Source organism: Podarcis liolepis (genome assembly GCF_965112155.1).
Source record: "Podarcis liolepis genome assembly, chromosome: 17".
NCBI classification, from domain to species: domain Eukaryota; kingdom Metazoa; phylum Chordata; class Lepidosauria; order Squamata; family Lacertidae; genus Podarcis; species Podarcis liolepis.
Window position 1 is genome coordinate 43,772,868 of NC_139571.1, and position 18,892 is coordinate 43,791,759.

The 18,892-nt window shown below is 46.8% G+C and overlaps 1 protein-coding gene across 7 annotated transcripts; it reads right to left on the reverse strand.

Moving 5' to 3' along the window:
* Positions 1-1,067: 1,067 nt before the first annotated feature.
* Positions 1,068-17,220, reverse strand: MAB21L3 (mab-21 like 3). Of its 7 annotated transcripts, XM_083481923.1 has the most exons (8): positions 16,755-17,220; positions 15,612-16,513; positions 13,232-13,372; positions 10,002-10,073; positions 8,475-8,766; positions 6,907-7,088; positions 4,744-4,938; positions 1,068-2,302 (listed from the first exon to the last, which is right to left on the reverse strand). In XM_083481923.1, the coding sequence occupies exons 2-8, from the start codon at positions 15,657-15,659 to the stop codon at positions 2,069-2,071; spliced, it is 1,164 nt and encodes a 387-aa protein (XP_083338049.1). In that variant the 5' UTR covers positions 15,660-16,513; positions 16,755-17,220; the 3' UTR covers positions 1,068-2,068. The 7 variants fall into 7 exon arrangements, with proteins under 7 accessions (XP_083338049.1, XP_083338044.1, XP_083338048.1 ...); XM_083481918.1 differs by lacking the exon at positions 10,002-10,073 and having other exon boundaries at positions 16,755-17,217; XM_083481922.1 differs by lacking the exons at positions 10,002-10,073; positions 16,755-17,220 and having other exon boundaries at positions 15,612-15,793; positions 16,310-16,731.
* Between the last annotated feature and the right edge of the window lie 1,672 nt (positions 17,221-18,892).

Below are 18,892 nucleotides of genomic sequence, written 5' to 3' on the forward strand. Positions count from 1 at the left end.
GGCGAGTTTGTCAGGGTTGCCAGACACAATGCTGTGTGAGAGTTTGCCAGATCAAACTTTCAGGAATAAGAATCACTTTGGAGTCACACTGGGTCTGAAATGAGGGATATTTATATCTTGTCTCTGGCACCTGATGTTTCCTCTCAAAATACAGTCATACCTTGGTTGACAAATGCCTTAGCAGTCAAACGTTTTGGCTCCCAAACGCCGCAAACCCGGAAGTGAGTGTTCCGATTTGCGAACGTTCTTTTGGAAGCTGAACGTCTGGCGGGGCTTCCGTGGCTTCCAATTGGCTGCAGGAAGCTCCTGCAGCCAATCAGAAGCTACGCCTTGGAAGTCGAACGTTTTGGAAGTCGAGCGAACTTCCAGAATGGATTCCGTTTGGCTTCCAAGGTACGACTCTACGCATGTGATGCTGTCTCCACTTTCAAAGCCCCTTTCTATAAAGCCTTTGGCAAAACCCCATAGATCTTCTCCCCACTGGTACAAGTCCTAAGCACATTGAACTAAACACATCTTTTTGTCGTCCTTGCCTCCTTTCCTCTCCCTCTAGCAGAGCAGTCGCCAGCCATTTCAAGATTTGAGATACGACTCATTTTCCCATAACCCAAACCCACCCACACAAACCTTCCCCAAAAACCGTGCTGACCCACAGAAACCCACCCAGGTAACATCCCCCCCCCCACCATTTAAACTCACCTAGAGAAACTTTCCTATGCCCCTCACAAAAAACCTGAGCACCTCTGACTCTAATTTCAGGCCCACTTTTGTGTCCTTTTGCACTCTAAGCAAAATTCAAAAATTGCATTTAAGAGTCTTGTGCACGTGGAAGAGATTTACATTGGCACCGAATCACCTGGAAGACATGTAAGCACTATGTCTAGATGCAGCTTTCAACTACCCTTCCCATGTGATAGTTTACCATGTAACTTAAATTTTTTTTTGCTATTGGAAGCAGTTCAGTGATTGGCCGGACTACAGCTTCATGCAGTGGGGACAGTGGGAGAGTGTTGGGGATGGATGGACGCCGGCTGTAAGAAAAAGCCTGAGCTGTTGAGAGTCCTGTATATTTTTTCAAAACCTTGACCATTGTTTATTCATGCCATTGGCTGTCCACAAGTGTAACTAATTGAGGTAAAAACATTTTATTCTAGAATGCGCTCTATTGAACCATTAAAGGGTCTCTGGTTAAAAAACCCCTGAACATTGCACAGAAAAATAAGTATCCCTTTGCAGTCAGGACCACTTCTGAATGCCGCTGCAGGAAGGCTGGTAACGTGTCAGAAACAAAGGCAGCACCAAACATGGGAAGCCTGTCTTCTCATTCACACACCTGAGGGCTCCATCCCATGTTACATCTGGCAGATATTGCGCTCTTTGCGAACACAAACTCAAACGAGCAACGCATGCTGCTAGCTTCCAGACAAGATCATAACTGGCAGGCTTTCTGACTTGGATCCAGTTGCATGCATTGCCCAGCTGCATTTATGATGGTGCTCCTTTCATTTATATATATTTCTTGCTGTCCATGCAGTCAGACATTGGCTATTCCTAAAAACAAGAGAAGGTAACCTTTGGGGGCAAGAAGGAAGGAAAACCGAAAGAAGCAATGGAGGTATTTAGCAACCATCAAGTAAGGTTCATTCACCAACAGATCTAGGACTCTGAGACACACCCACCCACCCCATCAGATTCTTCAAGATGCTCCCCAACTTTTTAGCGCATTGATAAATGCACAACAGTCCTTTATCTTTCACCCCAATTTTGCTGACCAGGAGAAGCAAACTCTGGATCCAAATATGGCAAACTGCTTTCCAGCTTAGCCCACCTAGAGAAGGTACAAAACAGAAGAGGGCATCCACTCTCCACAGGCTGAGTTTCTGCCAAAGAGGCTGGCTGGCTCCGGATCCAAAAGGTGAGACTTAAGCAAACTGATCGCGGAGAGGCAGAAGACAGAAGAGTTTGCTCCCAGAGGCCTGTCCGTTTGCCTCTATCCTCACTACTCACCACACGGAGGAACTAAGGAAGAGGGCAAAACCTGGTTCAGGAGTCTGCGTGTCCATCTCTCTCAGTCCAGAGGAAGCGTAGGGTTCTCCAAGAAGACGGCCAGCTTGCCCGCTACCATGTCCAGGTCGTTGGTGTTGGCATACTTCAGCAGGTTGGTGCCCTTGATGAAGTAATGCTTCAGGAAGTGCTGGCTCACACATTTGTGCAACTTGCGCACCATCCGCAGGAAGCCTTTGCGGAAGCAGGACCAGTCCTTGGAGCGAGGGTACTTCTCGCACGTCCAGAAAAGCACCATCTGCAGAAGACACAAATGAGAAGACACATTGAATTCAACAAGGCAGGAAGTATGGGGGTGGGGGGTGGGGGGTGGGATACAGTCTGCCGAATCAACCCTGGCGATCAATGGGGTGACAGATGTCGCAGCCAGATCGCCCTCACATCATACAGTCTACATGGGATGGCTCCCAACCTTGAAGTCAATACAGTGGTACAAAGTTAAGTTAAGTCAAGCAAGATATATAAGAATAAATGCTTAATTATTAAGATACAGAAATACAATCTCCATGATAAAGTTACAAAATAATAACAAGGAAGTCATGCACAGGCAAGAAATAGACATAGGCAAGAAATAAGTAGCAAAAAAAGAAATGGATAAATGTTGGTACATAATGAAATGTGAAAATGCGAATTTACAAATATAATGTATATGTATCACTATGTAAATATTTCATATATGTATTGCAACATTAATAATAAATAAATAAATAAATATTTTTTAAAAAGTAAATACAGTGGTACTTTGGTTCTCAAACGCCTTGGTACTCAAACAACTTGGAACCCAAACACTGCAAACCCGGAAGTAAGTGTTCCGCTTTGCGAATGCTTTTGAGTGCCACACTTCCGTTTTGAGTGTTACGCTGAGGTCTGTCTGTTTTTGCTATTTATTTTGCATTTTTGATTTTGCGGCTCTTTTTGTTTTGCTTTTGTGAGTGTGTGGAACCCGGTTCAGCTAGTGATTGACTGATTGTGTGGCTGCACTACTTATTTATTGCTTTCATTTTATGGATCAATGGTCTTGTTAAATAGGAAAATTCATGTTAAGTTGCTGCTTTAGGGGTTGTTTTTAAAAGTCTGGAATGGATGAATCCATTTTGCATTTCTTTCTGTGGGAAAGCGCATCTTGGTTTTGGAACGCTTTGGTTTTGGAACGGACTTCCGGAATGGATTAAGTTTGAGAACCAAGGTGCCACTGTAGTTTAGAAATGCTACAGCTTTCTTAGTGAAGCTCCCTGTTGCTCTGGCGTGAAAAGTAAGGGGCCAGCTGCATCTTCTTCTGCCTGATGCATTTGTTGCTGAAGTTGGAACCCCTGATACCCAGGAGAATTTGGGGTTTCCGGTATACCGGGGGGGACGGGGACGACAGACAACAGTCGGGGGGGGGGGGTTGGCTTGGGCCTGGTTGCCAGAAAAACAAAGGGCAAGACCAGGCTTCCTCAAGCTCGGCCCTCCAAATGTTTTTGACCTACACCTCCCATGATCCCTAGCCAGCAGGACCAGTGGTCAGGGATGATGGGAATTGTAGTCTCAAAACATCTGGAGGGCCGAGGATGAGGAAGCCTGGGCAAGACCATCTTCCACCCCCCAAATATCACAAACACAAAATCTGGGCCAAAAATGATGTCCCTGCAGCTCACTAGCACGTCTCTGGCAAGTGCTAGTGTCTGGCCTACATAGTATATCTTCATGTTTATATGGAGTTGTTTCCATAACTGAAAGCCTAGAAACATACCAGAACGTTTAGAAACACCACAGCTGGTGTCTCCATCACACAAGCCTATTGTGTAATGTTTGGCCCTGTGTGGGTCTGCAAAAAGTGTCCCATCTAGAAGAGAGAACATGGGGGCTTGCTAGCACAAGTGAATTAGATGGCCTTCTTAATAATGGCATCCGGTCCGAGTAATGACCCGGATCAAGGGTGGAAAACCCTTTTTCTGCATAGCTGCCAACTTACAGATTTGAAAATAAGGGACCAGCAGGCTCGAAAATAAGGGATCAGCAGCCAAAAGAAGGGATTTTAGTCAACCAGCATCCAAACGAAGCCTCAAGCGGTGGTTCCCACAGCGCAGCAACCCGGCAAAGGGGATGCAGCAAGGGAAACCACCGTCACCTCTCCGCTGGGAAGCGCTGAGCAAAGGCGAGTCCGCAGGCAACGTGGCTGATTTGATTGGCACAAGGCATGCAAGCTCCACCCCCCAGTCGTTCTTAGACTCCTTATTGGGTGAGCAACGCAGGCAAGCAACACAGTTGGAGCCTCCCTCCTCCCTGGCCAGGAGGGAGAGGAGCTGCTTCCTTTGAAACCCGGGAAATTTAAGGGACATCATCAATAAGGGACAGCAGCGGGACACAGCACTGGGATAAGGGACTTTCCCACCAAATAAGGGACAGTTGACAGCTATGTTTTTCTGTCAAGTGTCAGATTCTGTTGGGATTACTCTGTCAGAGGTTGATGGTGGATGGAGCCAGAGCAGAAAATGGCAGACTCTACCCATTTCCTCACCTCCTTCCCCACCCAGTAGGATCCTGTGGTGTGGAGAAGAGAGAGTCAGCTGCCTTCCGCCCTTAGCAAACCACAGGCAATGAAGAAGCGTTAAGGAGCCAGTCCTCCCAAACATCTCCTCTTGTTTTGGGGTACAGATCTCTCCCCCCTTCCCAATGCCTCACTGGCTGCGCACACACCTGCAGGTGGAAGGCTGTGAGGACTGGCTTGTTTCCCGCACACCAGACATCTTCCTTCATCTGCCTCATAACCCGGAAGCACATCATGCGGCAGCCGCCGTCCTCGTCGAGTCCCTGCATCAGGATGTGCTCAGCTCTCGCGAAGCTCAGGTACCAGTGGTAGTTGGAAGAGGCCAAGAGGTCAAAGCCAAAAGACTGCAGAAAAGAAGCAGAGCAAGTTGGAGAAGGAAAAGACGGGGGGAAGAAGGCAGAGGGCGCCCCCCCCCCACAGCTGAGAGATTGGTTGAGCATCTCCATAGGAGCAGCCTTTGCTGCTCCTATTTTTTCAATCCATCAACTTATCCCAAGGGTCCAGGGTGCTTACTAATACTCTGAAACAGATTGAAAGGCACAGAATTATGCAAATAAAACATATTAAAATATGCTAAATTAAAAGCAACATTTACATGCTTCTCCCATTGCCTTCAATGAGATACCTATCTACGGGCTACTTTTATGGGCTACTATTAAAATGAGGCTGCATTTTAAATTGCATTTTAACCTGTATTTTAAATTGGTCCCCCCCCCCCCATTATGTTTTTATTGTAATTTTACTGGTGTAAGCTGCCCTGAGCCTGGCTCTGGTCGGGGAGGGTGGGGTAGAAATAAATTTATTATTGTTGTTGTTATTATTATTATTATTATTATTATTATTAACAGGATATCTAGAAGCTGTGTTAAGGCTTGGGCTTTGGGGACTCTCCAGCGACAGGAGGCTGGATGCATAGGCGGAGAAGAGAACGTAAACGGCCTTTCACGTGCCACCATAGTTTTTAACTGGTCCAGATTAAGAAAACATGAGGCATATTTTAGCAGTTGAAAGGGAAAATATGGGAGAAGACACTGTCTAGACTGGTGTTTCCCAAACTTGGGCCTCCAGCTGTTTTTGGACTACAATTCCCATCATCCCTGACCACTGGTCCTGCCAGCTAGGGGTGATGGGAGTTGTAGTCCAAAAAACAGCTGACGACACAAGTTTGGGAAACCGTGATCTAGTGTAGAGGGTCTTAAAAGCAATTGGTCAAGAGGAATCTGGAAGTTACACTCTTCCCCCAACCTAGTAGCATTAAATAGAAATGGTCCCTCTTCATACTGTTGTGGGTTGTGTACATTGGCCACCTCTCCCTGGCAAGCAGAGGATTTGAAAATGACTCCTGTTTGTCTTCCCTTGCTTACAGGGATGTGCTGCAAGTCTCCACTGCCAGTTGGCTCCAGACTCCTGTCTCCAGGCATGGCACACAGAAAGAGGACAGAGAAAAGTCCGCCCCCCCCCCATCTTAACACGAGGGCTTGTGGGCATCCAGTGAAGTGGGAAGTTCAAGGGTTCGGGACAAATAAGAGAAAACACTTCTTCACACAGCGCAGAGTTAAACTATGGAACTCACTCCATAGTAGCGATGGCCAGCAACCCATAGCCTCCAACATTTATCTGATGAAAATAGGGACGTCCCATTCCATAAGGATAATTTTACTATTTATACCCCACACATCTTGTTGTGTTGCCCCAGCCACTCCTGGCAGCTTCCAACATATATAAAAGCATAAGAAAACGTTATTTTTTTTTAACCCTTCCCTATACAGGATTACCTTCAGACACCTTGAGGGCTGGATAACTCCATACCCTCCAACATTTCTCCAGTGAAAATAGGGACATCCTCAGGAAAAGCGGGACATTCCGGGATCAAATCAGAAACCAGGGCTTCTCTAAATCAGGGATGGCCCTGGAAAATAGGGACCCTTGGAGGGTCTGCCAACCTAGATATATTTCATGAAGGAGGGGGCTATCAAAGGCTTCTGGCCATAGTGACTACGCTCCGTCTCCACGGCTGGGGCAGCATTACTTCTGAACCCCAGAGCAGAATATTAGTTCAAATCATTATGGCCTAAATCATTGGTTCTCATTTATTTTATTTTATTGTGGGCCACACTTTCAGAATAAAAATTTGCTCCTGCCACACCGACTATTTTAGTGATAAGAAATACATCCTCTCCTGTCACACCCGTGTGGGCGCACCGCACTCTGGGAACACCCCTGGCCTAACTCCTGCTCTCTTACCCCTCCACATGCCCCTCTTTGCAAGATCGGCTTGGGGCTAAAACCACAGTCGCATCCTGGCCTGGTACCTTGACGCACTGCACTTTCTCCTGGCTAGGCCAGCGCTTGAAACATCGGGGCCACTTGATTTTCCGAGGCCAACAAGTTGGGATCTCAATCGCTGGAACCAGCTCAACCTCAACCTGGACGTCGGATGTCTCCACAGCAACATGGACCACCGGGCTGGAGCCTTCCAAAATGCTGACTCGCTCTGGGGGGAAAGGGCATCCAAAGGGGATTTGTCAGCAGAAACCGGACTGCAGCTGATTCCTCCCCTGGCACAATTCTGCAGCTGGCATTTCCTCTTCCAATGCCCAATATTAGCTGGATTCTCACATTCATTAATTTATTGCGTTTAGCAGCGCTCACCCCCCCCCCCAAAAATCCCTTAGGACAGTATGCTTCTGCCAGTCTGTATCTATAGTCACAAAAGCAGTTTTATTTCATTTCACTTTTAATTTGTATACCGCCTTTTTATATTTACTTCCACAAGGCGGTTTACAGCAACAAAATAAACAATTAAGAACACGCCCCTTTCAATATTCTGGTCCAATACAGAAAGGCATAACAAAATATAACTTTTAAACAGAATGACTTATATAAAAGAAATTAATATTCAATTAATTAATACTCAACTAATATTAGAATATAATAAGGTAAAGGTAAAGGGACCCCTGACCATTAGGTCCAGTCGTGGCCGACTCTGGGGTTGCGGCGCTCATCTCGCTTTATTGGCCGAGGGAGCCGGCGTACAGCTTCCGGGTCATGTGGCCAGCAGGACTAAGCTGCTTCTGGCGAACCAGAGCAGCGCATGGAAACGCCGTTTACCTTCCCGCCGGAGCGGTACCTATTTATCTACTTGCACTTTGACGTGCTTTTGAACTGTTAGGTTGGCAGGAGCAGGGACTGAGAAACGGAAGCTCAACCCATCGCGGGGATTCGAACTGCCAACCTTCTCATCGGCAAGTCCTTTATTGGCCGAGGGAACCGGCGTACAGCTTCTGGGCCATGTGGCCAGCAGGACTAAGCCGCTTCTGGCGAACCTGAGCAGCGCATGGAAACGCCGTTTACCTTCCCGCCGGAGTGGTACTTATTTATCTACTTGCACTTTAACGTGCTTTCGAACTGCTAGGTTGGCAGGAGCAGGGACCGAGCAACGGGAGCTCACCCCGGCGCAGGGATTTGAACCGCCGACCTTCTGATCGGCAAGCGCTAGGCTCTGTAGTTTAACCCACAGCACCAGCCGCGTCCCTATTAGAATATAATAGTACGCAATAAAATTAACTCTGAAAACATCAGCAAATAATAATTAAACAGAAATTCACTCTTAATTACAATAAACATGATCTAAACTATGATCATTAAAAATCACTGCAAGTCACAATGCAGATGATGATGATGGTGGAGGTTATCATGATGATGATTTGTGGTGTGGTCTGTCATGAGGGCCAGGACCACTCTGCTGGTGTGTGTGGGGGGTGTGGGGGTGTAGACCTGGCAGAAGTATCTGTTACGAGGTTTGGGGAGGCCATGAGTGGGAAAGTGCTACCAAAAACCCCTGAGCCACTTCCTCTCGCACCTGCCCCAGTGAACTCACCCGTGAGATTGTGAGAGGCGATCGCTTTCTCCACAAGTTCTCGGAAGACAGCCAGGACTTTGGCGGGCACGAGGTCGCCCTCGATGTTCACGTCTGCCTCGTGCCACTGCTGGAGGCTCTTGGAGAACTGCTCCACTTCCAGCCACTGCTGCAGCTCCTCCGGGTCCCTGGCAGGGGACAGGAGCTTGGCTCCGTGCGTCGTGTAGTAGCGCCAATGCCGTACTTGGCCTTCTTTGTACCCAGACAGGCCAAGCAAGGGGACGGTGATGAGGAACAGGCCGGGTGCTAAGACCTAGACAGATTCAGAAAGGTTGGAACAGGAAATGGCTAGGATGGCCAGGAAACTAGAACAGACTTTGGGCTTGTCCACACTTCCATGGGTCGGCTTCCTGATTCACAGCTGAATGCAACCCTAAGCATGCTTACTCAGAAGTATATATGTTAAGTACTGGAGCCTTGGTTACTTCACTACATCTGCTAACAGTGAGGAAATGATCTATCTCTCTCTATAATAATAATGTAAGAATGCCATCAAGCAATCCTCACTGGAAGATTGGTAGTGCCGTATCACTATCCTGGATTTGCATGAAGTCAGGTTGGGATAGGGAAGCAAAAGTGAAGGCAGGTTGCACAACAGCAATGGCCCCGGCAGAGGAGTGAGGAGCAGGCAAGACTGAGAGGGGAAAAGAGGCAGTTGAAAACAACAGAAGAGTTTTAATTAAAGCAGGGATTGAGTGAACTGAGAGGGAAATTGTTAAGTTGTGGGTGAACATATCAGACGACACAGCGATTCTCCAAACACCTCTTGTTTATTCACAGGCCACAACAGAACTGAGCTGAAGGGTTCAGCCAGCCTGCTTATATAGAGCTCCACTACAACGCAACAGTAACCACTTCCTGTAACTATCCAATCACTGAAAGTCACTTTCAATCCCTTATTTGCATATGTGGATCTGAGTGAAAACTATCTACAGTATCCCCCTGCTGGCCCAGGGTGAGAACCTCAGTACATAACAGAAATGGTGGTTTGAAACAACAGCAGGTGTTTGAGGAAAGTACTATGGAATATTTGAGGGCTTAACATCCTTGGGGAAGTTTGAGCACAGTGAAAAGGGAGGGACACTGAAAAGCAAGCAAAGTGGCCATTTTAAACAACAGCAGAGGTCTGAATAAAACAAGGATGGGATTCCTCAGAAAGGAATTACAAGGCATAAGTACAGATGGAATTTATTGTTCATGTGCCATTGCAAAGAAGTCCCACGTGGCTTTAGTGGGGATGACAAATTCCGTGGTACGTAAAGCCCAGGGACTAGAATATGTCCAGCAAAATGTGAAGCCCCCTTCTTCAGGTGAGACTTCTCAGGCAGCAGGTGACTTAAAAGCATGACTTTGTGCTTTCATACATTTTGGGAGGGCTTGGCTAGGGCAGAGGTGAGTTAGGGTAGTTGGTGGAGTGAGCGTGGCGGTGATCAAGGGAGGAAGCAGACATGAGGGGACCTGGAGGGAACCTATGCAAGGTGTTTGTACCTGGATAGACGGGTGGAAGGTGCTCTTCCCCTGAAGCAGAGCTGACCACTTGGCCAGTAAGGCTGGCTGATCCTGAGAGGCAGCAAGGAAAGAAGCAGACAGGAGAGAGGCAGTAAAAGGCGGTTAGTTGGCTAACCAAAGACGCAGGCTGGTGTTAGTGCAAATCACTAGGCGGGGTGAAATCCAGAGAGATGCCCGCTTTGCAGCCTGGAGATGGAACTTCTTCAAAACACTCTGAAGCACACCTTGTCCAATCCTTCGGGAAACAAGGAAAACACGGCATTGAGCTACTTTCTTCCCTTGCGTGGTCTCTGCTTGCTCTGTCAGTTCAGTCTCTTTCTACCTTATCTGCCTGCAAGAGAGGTGAGTGGGGGACCCAGGGCAGAGAGAGCGAGAGAGCAGGAACCGCAGTCATCTCCGCAGGCTTGGCAATGCTGAAAAACAGCTTCTGGTGGCAGCCTCACAACCTTCTCCAGTCTACTAAAATGCGGTGTCCCTTTGCTGCAAGGGCCGTTTCTGAAAACGGGTATCAACCTCCAAGAACTGAAGTGAGGAAAAAGTGAGGGAGAAGGGAGAAATGGTGCCACCATTTGTTGGCTCCCCCCTCACCTTGCCACAAGGTCTGGAGACTTGTGGGGACATTTCGTTCCCCCTCCCCCCGCCCCACAGCTTGCCACCTAGACCTGATGGGTTTCCCAATTTCCATCAGTCATCTCAAGGGCGACCCTGCCAGCGACCTCTGAGGCTGCTGGTTAATGTCAAACTAGCCTCGCCCCAAGCCAGGAATGTAGAAAGGGCACTTCAAAGGAGAACTCTGGTCCCTGGGATTTTCGGCTACCCATATTGTTCCCTGGGGCTGGGAATGATGATCATCTGTACTCACATGTTGCTAGTGTTTCGGTAGTCTGAACCAGCCTGCCTGATGCCTAAATAAGCCCTCTGTTCAGAACCCCCACCATTCCGAGTCTGCAGGTTCAGCCCCTTCTCACGGATGCATGTAAATTAAAGTGTTACCTGGATATCACCATTTGCTGCACCCTCCCTCTAAGCATTCACCTGGAGTTAACTTAGCTGTAAGGTTACCAAGGGACGTGGGTTAAACCAGAGCCTAGGACTTGCCAATCAGAAGGTCGGCGGTTCGAATCCCCACGACAGGGTGATCTCCCGCTGCTCTGTCCCTGCTCCTGCCAACCTAGCAGTTCGAAAGCACGTCAAAGTGAAAGTAGATAAATAGGTACCGCTCCGGCGGGAAGGTAAACGGCGTTTCCGTGCGCTGCTCTGTTTCGCCAGAAGCGGCTTAGTCCTGCTGGCCACATGACCCAGAAGCTGTACGCCGGCTCCCTCTGCCAGTAAAGCGAGATGAGCGCCGCAATCCCAGAGTTGGTCACGACTGGACCTAATGGTCAGGGGTCCCTTTACCCTTTACCTAAGGTTACTAATGGTAAGAACTATGTACACCGCTTTGAGCTCTTTGGGAGGAAAGTGGGATTCAAATACATTAAATTAAAAAAGATACGAAGGCAAGTTTCTCTCAAAAAAAGTTTAGCTCTTCAGCTGTAGCTATTTAGTCAGTTGACAAGAACCGTTGCTGATTTGCAGAAATGAAACATTTTCTCCCTGCAGCCTGCCTTCCAACCATTAAATATGAAACTGTGCCTTTCTCAAGATGCTTGCAAGAGTTATTAAAAAACTTCCTTTACAAAGGGTTGATGTTTTAGGGGTTTTACTTACTAAATAGAATGAGAACCTTTATCAAATCATGGAATTGCCAAGGTAGAAGGAATGTTGAAGACCACCCTCTCCACATCTCCCGACCTTGCACAAAAGCTTGCCAGGCCCCACAACGTCTCTTAGAAGAAAATGACCAGCCTATAATCGCATCATTGCTATGCAGTGGCAGAAACTGACAAAACATGGATGTTTTTGTGCAGTCCACAGCATCTGGACATGGGAGATGGGGGAGGTCGTATTTTATTACAGCCTCTGAAATAGGGAGACCTGGAAGGGTCTGGGCAGCAAATAACCACCATGCAAAGAGGCTACCAGATCGCATCTGTTGTGAGCAGCAGACTCCTGACCATATCTGCTCCTACTGACCTTATCTGCTCCGTCTTACTGAATTCACACACTCAGCTAAGAAGGACTGCAGCCTCAGACCTAAGTTGCCATCACCTGTAGTCTATCTCCTTCGCTCTTTTCAGAAGCTCATACTTTCTCTGGTACACAGTAGAACATCTCTATGGCCAAAGGCATCCGTGTATCACCAGTGGTATCATCCATTCTCTTCAATCAATTTCCACTGGCATTATGGTACACCCAGGGCAGATCTACGCTCACGGGTTATAACATTAAGGAAGGGTTAAGGAATGGTTTTCCTAACGTAGATAGATGGGCATGTTACCTTTTGCTTGTAACGTTAATAATGCGCCATTGAAAGGTGACACCAGAGGGCGCTGCAGAGCAACCAGGAACTGGCAGCAGGGAAACTGAATTTGACAGGGAAAACAAGGGAAGGAACGTCTGAAATTTACCAGTCTGCCCTGTGACGTTTTAGAACGATCTATCTAATGTCGTTCTAATAAGGTTAAAAAGGTCTGCGGAGATCCAGCTCCAGTTTTAATAATTGCAAGGAAGTATGCCTCTGATTGTAACTGAAGGCTGAATACGAGTGGTAATAGAAGCCCATTCAGGGGTATTGAGGATATGAACCGGAAACAATGAACTCATCCTGAGTTCCAGCCTCTTCCTGCATCTTTTGGTTGTGCATCAGTCCTGGCTTCTGGCTTGCCCTTTGGTTCTGAATTACGCCTTCATTCCACGACTCCAGGTTGCCCACAAACTGCTCCCCACACAACCCAGACCTCCCACTGTTCCTTTAAAGGTTGCAGTCTATAATGGACAGGTGGTGCTCCCATGAGGAGGAGGGTCCAGAATCGCTCGTGGACTCAGTGCACACATAATAATAATAATAATAACAACAACAATATATTTATACCCCACCCATTTGGCTGGGTTTCCCCAACCACTCTGGGTGGCTTCCAACAAAATATGAAAAAACACACATTAAAACAACAGTCATTAAAAACTTCCCTAAACAGGGCTGCCTTCAGATGTCTTCTAAAAGTCAGATAGTTGTTTATTTCCTTGGCATCTGATGGGAGGGCGTTCCACAGGGCGGGCGCCCCAACCGAGAAGGCCTGGTTCAAGCCAAAGACCCCATGCACGCTTACCTTCATGTTTTCGTTATGAATCCCAGAGTTAGAAATTGCCTGGAAACGAGAATCCTTGTTGCTAATTTCGTTGGTAAGCCGTTGTATGATTTTTTGCACTTCATCCACGGTTTTGGCCACTGCTCGGTGCCTCAGGTCCACCTGCAGACAAAACCCAACATTTCTACTATATTGTTTCGGACCCCAGACTATATAGAATCAGAGAATGGTAGACCCAGAAGGGAGTGGTGGAGGAAGGGGGTGGGGAGGGCAGTCTGCTTCAGGTGCCAGCCTGGGGGGGGGGGGGTTGACATCGCTGCGGTCAGGCGCCTCCCTCTTGGGGTGATCGCTTGGGCGGGCGCCACTCCATTGGGACGCCCCCAGGTACCAAAGCCCCTTCCTCCGCGACTGCCGGAAGAGACCCCCAAGGGGCATCTAGTCCACAGCTTAACCAAACAAAGCTCCTGAACCACAGACCTTCTGGAAGGCATATTATTTAGGTGAACCTTGCTGTGTGCACATGTACACATGTATGTGAGTCTGGGCGCAAATGGCATGGGAATTCCAGTTCGGAGGGCGCTGTCCAGTTCAGTAGTTCTGCTAGTGGAAGGATTCTGTTTGTAGAACGGAACTTCCCTCCCCTCCCCAAATCTTTTGGGTTGGGGAAATATCTAAAGGGTTGTCCCCTTTTAGGTATTATTTACACGGCAGAGCTTCCTATGCTTAATTCTGAGTTGTTGTTTAGTCGTGTCCGACTCTTTGTGACCCCCTGGACCAGAGCACACCAGGCGCTCCTGTCTTCAATTATGAGTAGTTACACCCAAATTTACTGGATCTTACATTTTCTCGGCTGGATCTTTGAATTCGTTTGTGTTCTTCATTGTATTGTGAAGCATCTAAAGCGATCACTTGAATTGCTTGGCCTTTTGTAAAAACGAAACAAAAAATTGATCCCCTCCCTTTCCCCTCAAGGTTTATACACTTAGGTTACGCTTCATGCACCTGACAAAGCAGACTTTTGCCCATGAAAGTGTCAGCTGCAATGATATTATTATTATTATTATTATTATTATTATTATTATTATTATTTTGAATTTATATACCACCCATCATCTGTAGATCTCACGGCAGTTCACATCATAAAATTTACAATTTTTAGGCATTAAGATGCTTCAGAACTCATCTTTATTGCCCTATATATCAAATTTCTGGCATCTATGAACTGTATGAGAATCCATGCTTTTCAGACCTGTTTTTAATATACTCTAGTTGGCTGCTGCCCTCCAATTCAGGGTGGGGATTTTTGTAAAAAAAACCCAACAAGAACAGTGTTCCTTCCTTCTCAAGAGGTGTCTTCTCACTGGGGCAAAGTTTTGTTTGTTGATAATCCCTTATTACATTGTGTTGACTATACTTAATTATATCATGGGCAGGGTCAAAGTCAATTAGATTTCTTGTGCGACTATATAAAAAACAAGAAGAACGAGGTGTGCATCAAGAAATCAAGAAATCCGAAGGTGGGGGAAAACACAAATGAAAACACGAGGAAGAATGAAGCTGCTTCTCATATACAGACTCAAATACGTGTGGATGTAGAGTGTCCAATTTGATGGGGCAAAGTGGATTAACAGCTACATAATGCCCAAACATGGGCAAGGCCAAAGCGTCCTTCTGTTAATGCCCAGTTTGAGTAGCTACTGAGAAAATCAGGGCCAAATTAGACACGACAGCACAATATTTCCCACGTGTTTTGAAAATGTAAGTGCATCTGTGGACAGAAGGTGTCTTGAATCTGCAGCGCTTCTGGAAGGGGCTGAACCCTTTTCACTCTGCCTTTTTCCGCATTAAGATCCTGCCTCTGCAGACGAGTTAAGGAAGAAAGGCTTCCCACAGTTAAGAGAATTTGAAGGAACCCCCCCCCTGCCCCCCGCCAAATTACTCTAGCCATTCGTATCTCTCCATAGAGAGCATCTGCCCTGTTTGGCTCCAGCAGACAGAGTAAAAACTACCACGGATCCTCTTGCATTTGTTCATAATGGTTTTACTGTGGATCCAAGATTGGGTACTTCAGAGCAGGAGACATTCCCAAGTTAGATTTTGTTGAGCCTTCCCAAAATTTCATTCAGTTGGTACTTTACCTGGAGAGTTCTACCCAGTGCTTTTTTCCCTATTAAAAATGTTTAGGGGTCCTCTCCTTTTCCTACTCATATTGAAATACTGCCCCTCAATGAGGCCAAACCTAGATTCATAAAATGTTGAGGGGTGTGTGACCCCCTGCGCTCCCCCGCTGAAAAAACCACACTGGTTGTGCCTCATAAACATGAAAACAGAATTCTGAACCTCTCCAGACAGAAGAGCCACAGGGTGAGAACTTCACTACATAACACACAATGTCCCTTACCTTATTCTGAATGTATTGCTCTACAGCTTCTTCTGCGAGGGGTTTCATGGCAAGGACTTGTCTCCAACGGATCTCCAAGGAAATTCCTTTGTGCCTGCAGGGCTTTCTTGACACTGACGCGGGGCCACAATCCCGGGGTTTTCACATGCGCTTTTTCTATTTCATTAGAAACCTTGTTTTTCCTGCATATGGAGAAGGAAAGCAAATCTTCTTTTTGTCCCGCATTACAGCACCCATGCGCAGCTTAGCACTTAAGGACATTCCCAGTCCGACCCCCTCCAAAAAGAAAACGGGTTCGATTGTTTCCATTTTTAAAAATGCAAACAATCTTAACATGTGCAGAGTTTCAGAAAAGGCTAATCTTTTATGAGAAAGCAGCGCACTTTCTCAGCCATTGCTGACTGCCACAAGACACTTCCTTGCTCAGTCAAGCTCTCTTGCCCATATCGTTTGCAAAATAAATCATCTTCCACCTCCCCCCCCCCCCCTGCAACGGAGCCCTTGGTTTTCTAGGCTTGGGCGTTGCAGTGCAAGGCCTCTGCTCCTTATCTCTCCTTTCTGCCTCCTGCGAGTATTGACTGTAAATGCCACACCACTTGGGCCTTGCCTGCCAGCCACTCGCCTTTCTTGACTGTAAACACAGACTAAGCCGCCTCTCGTTAGCTGCCAGCGCCCCAAACGAAGAGAAGCACACCCACCACAAATTGCTCAGGAAGGGAAAACAATTGATCGGGCTCTTTATCAATCGAAGCGGTTGTTTGTTTTTGCAAAAGCTTGCGTCAGAGGCGTGTGGTGCACAAGGCCAGAGATTCACTCCGAACAGTTGGGCTTGGCTTGGCAGCTTGCAGTCTCTTCACTGGATATTCTTGCAGGGTCACAAGGGATTGGGAAGACCCAAACATCTGCAAATAAAAAAGTATTAGCACCCAGGGGGTTCCTGCAGCTTCCATGCCTCAACCACCCAAGACATTTGGACTGGAGTTGGCCGTTCTTGTCCCTAGCTCACTTCTGATGTTTTGGTCACGAGACAGATTGATGTGGGTTGCAAGACTAGAGGAAGAGTGATATGTAGAGAATCCACCTTAGGGCTGAAAGTCAGATGCCTATCTTTCCAGTCTCTAAGACAAAGTCCTTTTGCCTCACCTGTGGTCTTTTCCTCCCACTGCTGAAAGCCACACACCCAAACCTTTGCCTGTCCGGACAAGATACATTTCTAAAGATACACTGCCAACCAGTGTCGACAATATTGAGCTAGATGGCTCAATGATCTGACTTGGTATAGGGGTGCTTCCTATGGAAAAGGGACGCCGATGGCACTGTGGTCCAAACCACTGAGCCTCTTGGGCTTGCTGATCAGAAGGTTGGCTGTTTGAATCCCTGCAACAGAGTGAGCTCCTGTTGCTCTGTCCCAGCTCCTGCCAACCTAGCAGTTCAAAAGCAGCCCAGTACGAGTAGATAAATAGGTACTGCTGCGGCAGGAAGGTAAACGGCGTTTCTGTGTGCTCTGGTTTCCGTCATAGTGTCCCGTTGCGCCAGAAGCGGCTTGGTCATGCTGGCCACATGACCTGGAAAGCTGTCTGTGGACAAACGCTGGCTCCCTCGGCCTGAAAGTGAGATGAGCGTTGTGACCCCAGAGTCGCCTTTGACTGGACTTAACCTTCCAGAGGTCCTTTACCTTTACCTTTGGAAAAGACAGTATACCTGGCAAAAATGTGCAACAAAGGGGGGAAATGTATGGACTGTTATGGAATACCACGAAAGCCCAGGCGTACTACCATTTCCTGCAACTTTGAAAAGATAACATTTGGATTACTTTCAAGGCCCCTTTGATGCCAGAGATCTAAGAACAGGATCACCACGATTTGCTAAACTGTAAAGTGTCAATAGCACCTGTGTATAGAGGGGGGACTTGCATTGGGATCTTAGCATGGGTCGGGGGGGGGGTGTTAATTCTTTCATGCTGCTTTCCTTATTAAAGCGTCTTCCTCAAGCTATCGCCCCCCCCCCCAAGCTGGACAAAACATACAGCTATTGTTGCCATTAACACTTAAAACAAAACAAAACCCCAGTAGATTCTGTTCACTGATGTTGCGTCTACTTTGGCTTTAAAACATAAGAAAATGTAAGGAAGGGATTTCTGTAAGTCAAGCTCTTAGCATGGTGGTATTTTGCCCTCTCTCCAGCATAGATATAGCATTCTCACAACTATTCAGGGTAGGCTGGAGACAGAATAGATGTCAAAAACCACCCTGTTTTTATTTTTTTTTTATCCCCCCCCCCAAAGTGAGACGTGTTCCTGACAACAGAACCATATTGGAACACTTATCACCCCCATTCTCACCCCCACTGTACTACTTAGCTTCTTTTAATTGTTAGGGGACTGAATTTTAAAGCCTCACAGGCTATTTTAATAACTTGAATTTTGGAGCTCTGCCCACACCTTACCAACGTCTGAGTTCTGTAACCGAAGGTCCTGTTCTTCAGTTTTACTACACTGTGCAGTCTTCCGTCACGGAGTATGCAATTCATTCTATAAAAAGCAAAGGAGCATGTTTGACCTGGCTATTTTGAGGATGTTCCGCACATCATTTTTTCTTTTTAATGATTGGATGAGTCACGGGATGGAGGCTTGCAAACAGAGAGAGCTTTACCATGTTGTCGCTAATTCGTTGTGACAGCAGCAAAGTCATGTACCAAGGCCTTCTTCGTTGCTGCGGACGACGGTAGATCAATATTTGTCAGCTCCATCAACTGGGCCTCCAGTGCTTTTTTGTTTGTTTGTTTGTTTGTTTAAACAACACACCTAAATCTGCCCTATAGATTGTTACTGCTATGTCAGTCTCAACCACTGTAAAAAGGTGATTTCTTCTTTGGAGTAAGACTTCTCCTGGGAGCCCTGCAAAGATTTTGGAGGTTGCAAAATTTATCTTCGGGCAGAGCAATAAAGCTAAATGGGAAAGCGAGCTTAGATATAAAATAAAATGAGTTCATCCTAAATCTGTATTCAGAGAGCGAGCATGATTTCTTGCCACCGAGATGTAGACAAATGAAACTAGAACTGGAGTGTTGTTGCTGTTGTTAATAATAATAATAATAATAATAATAATAATAATAATAATAATAATAATTTATTACTTATACCCCACCCATCTGGCTGGGTTTCCCTAGCCACTCTGGGCGGCTTCCAACAGAATATTAAAAACACGACCAAACATTAAAAGCTTCCCTAAACAGGGCTGCCTTCAGATGTATTCTATTTCCTTGACATCTGGTGGGAGGGC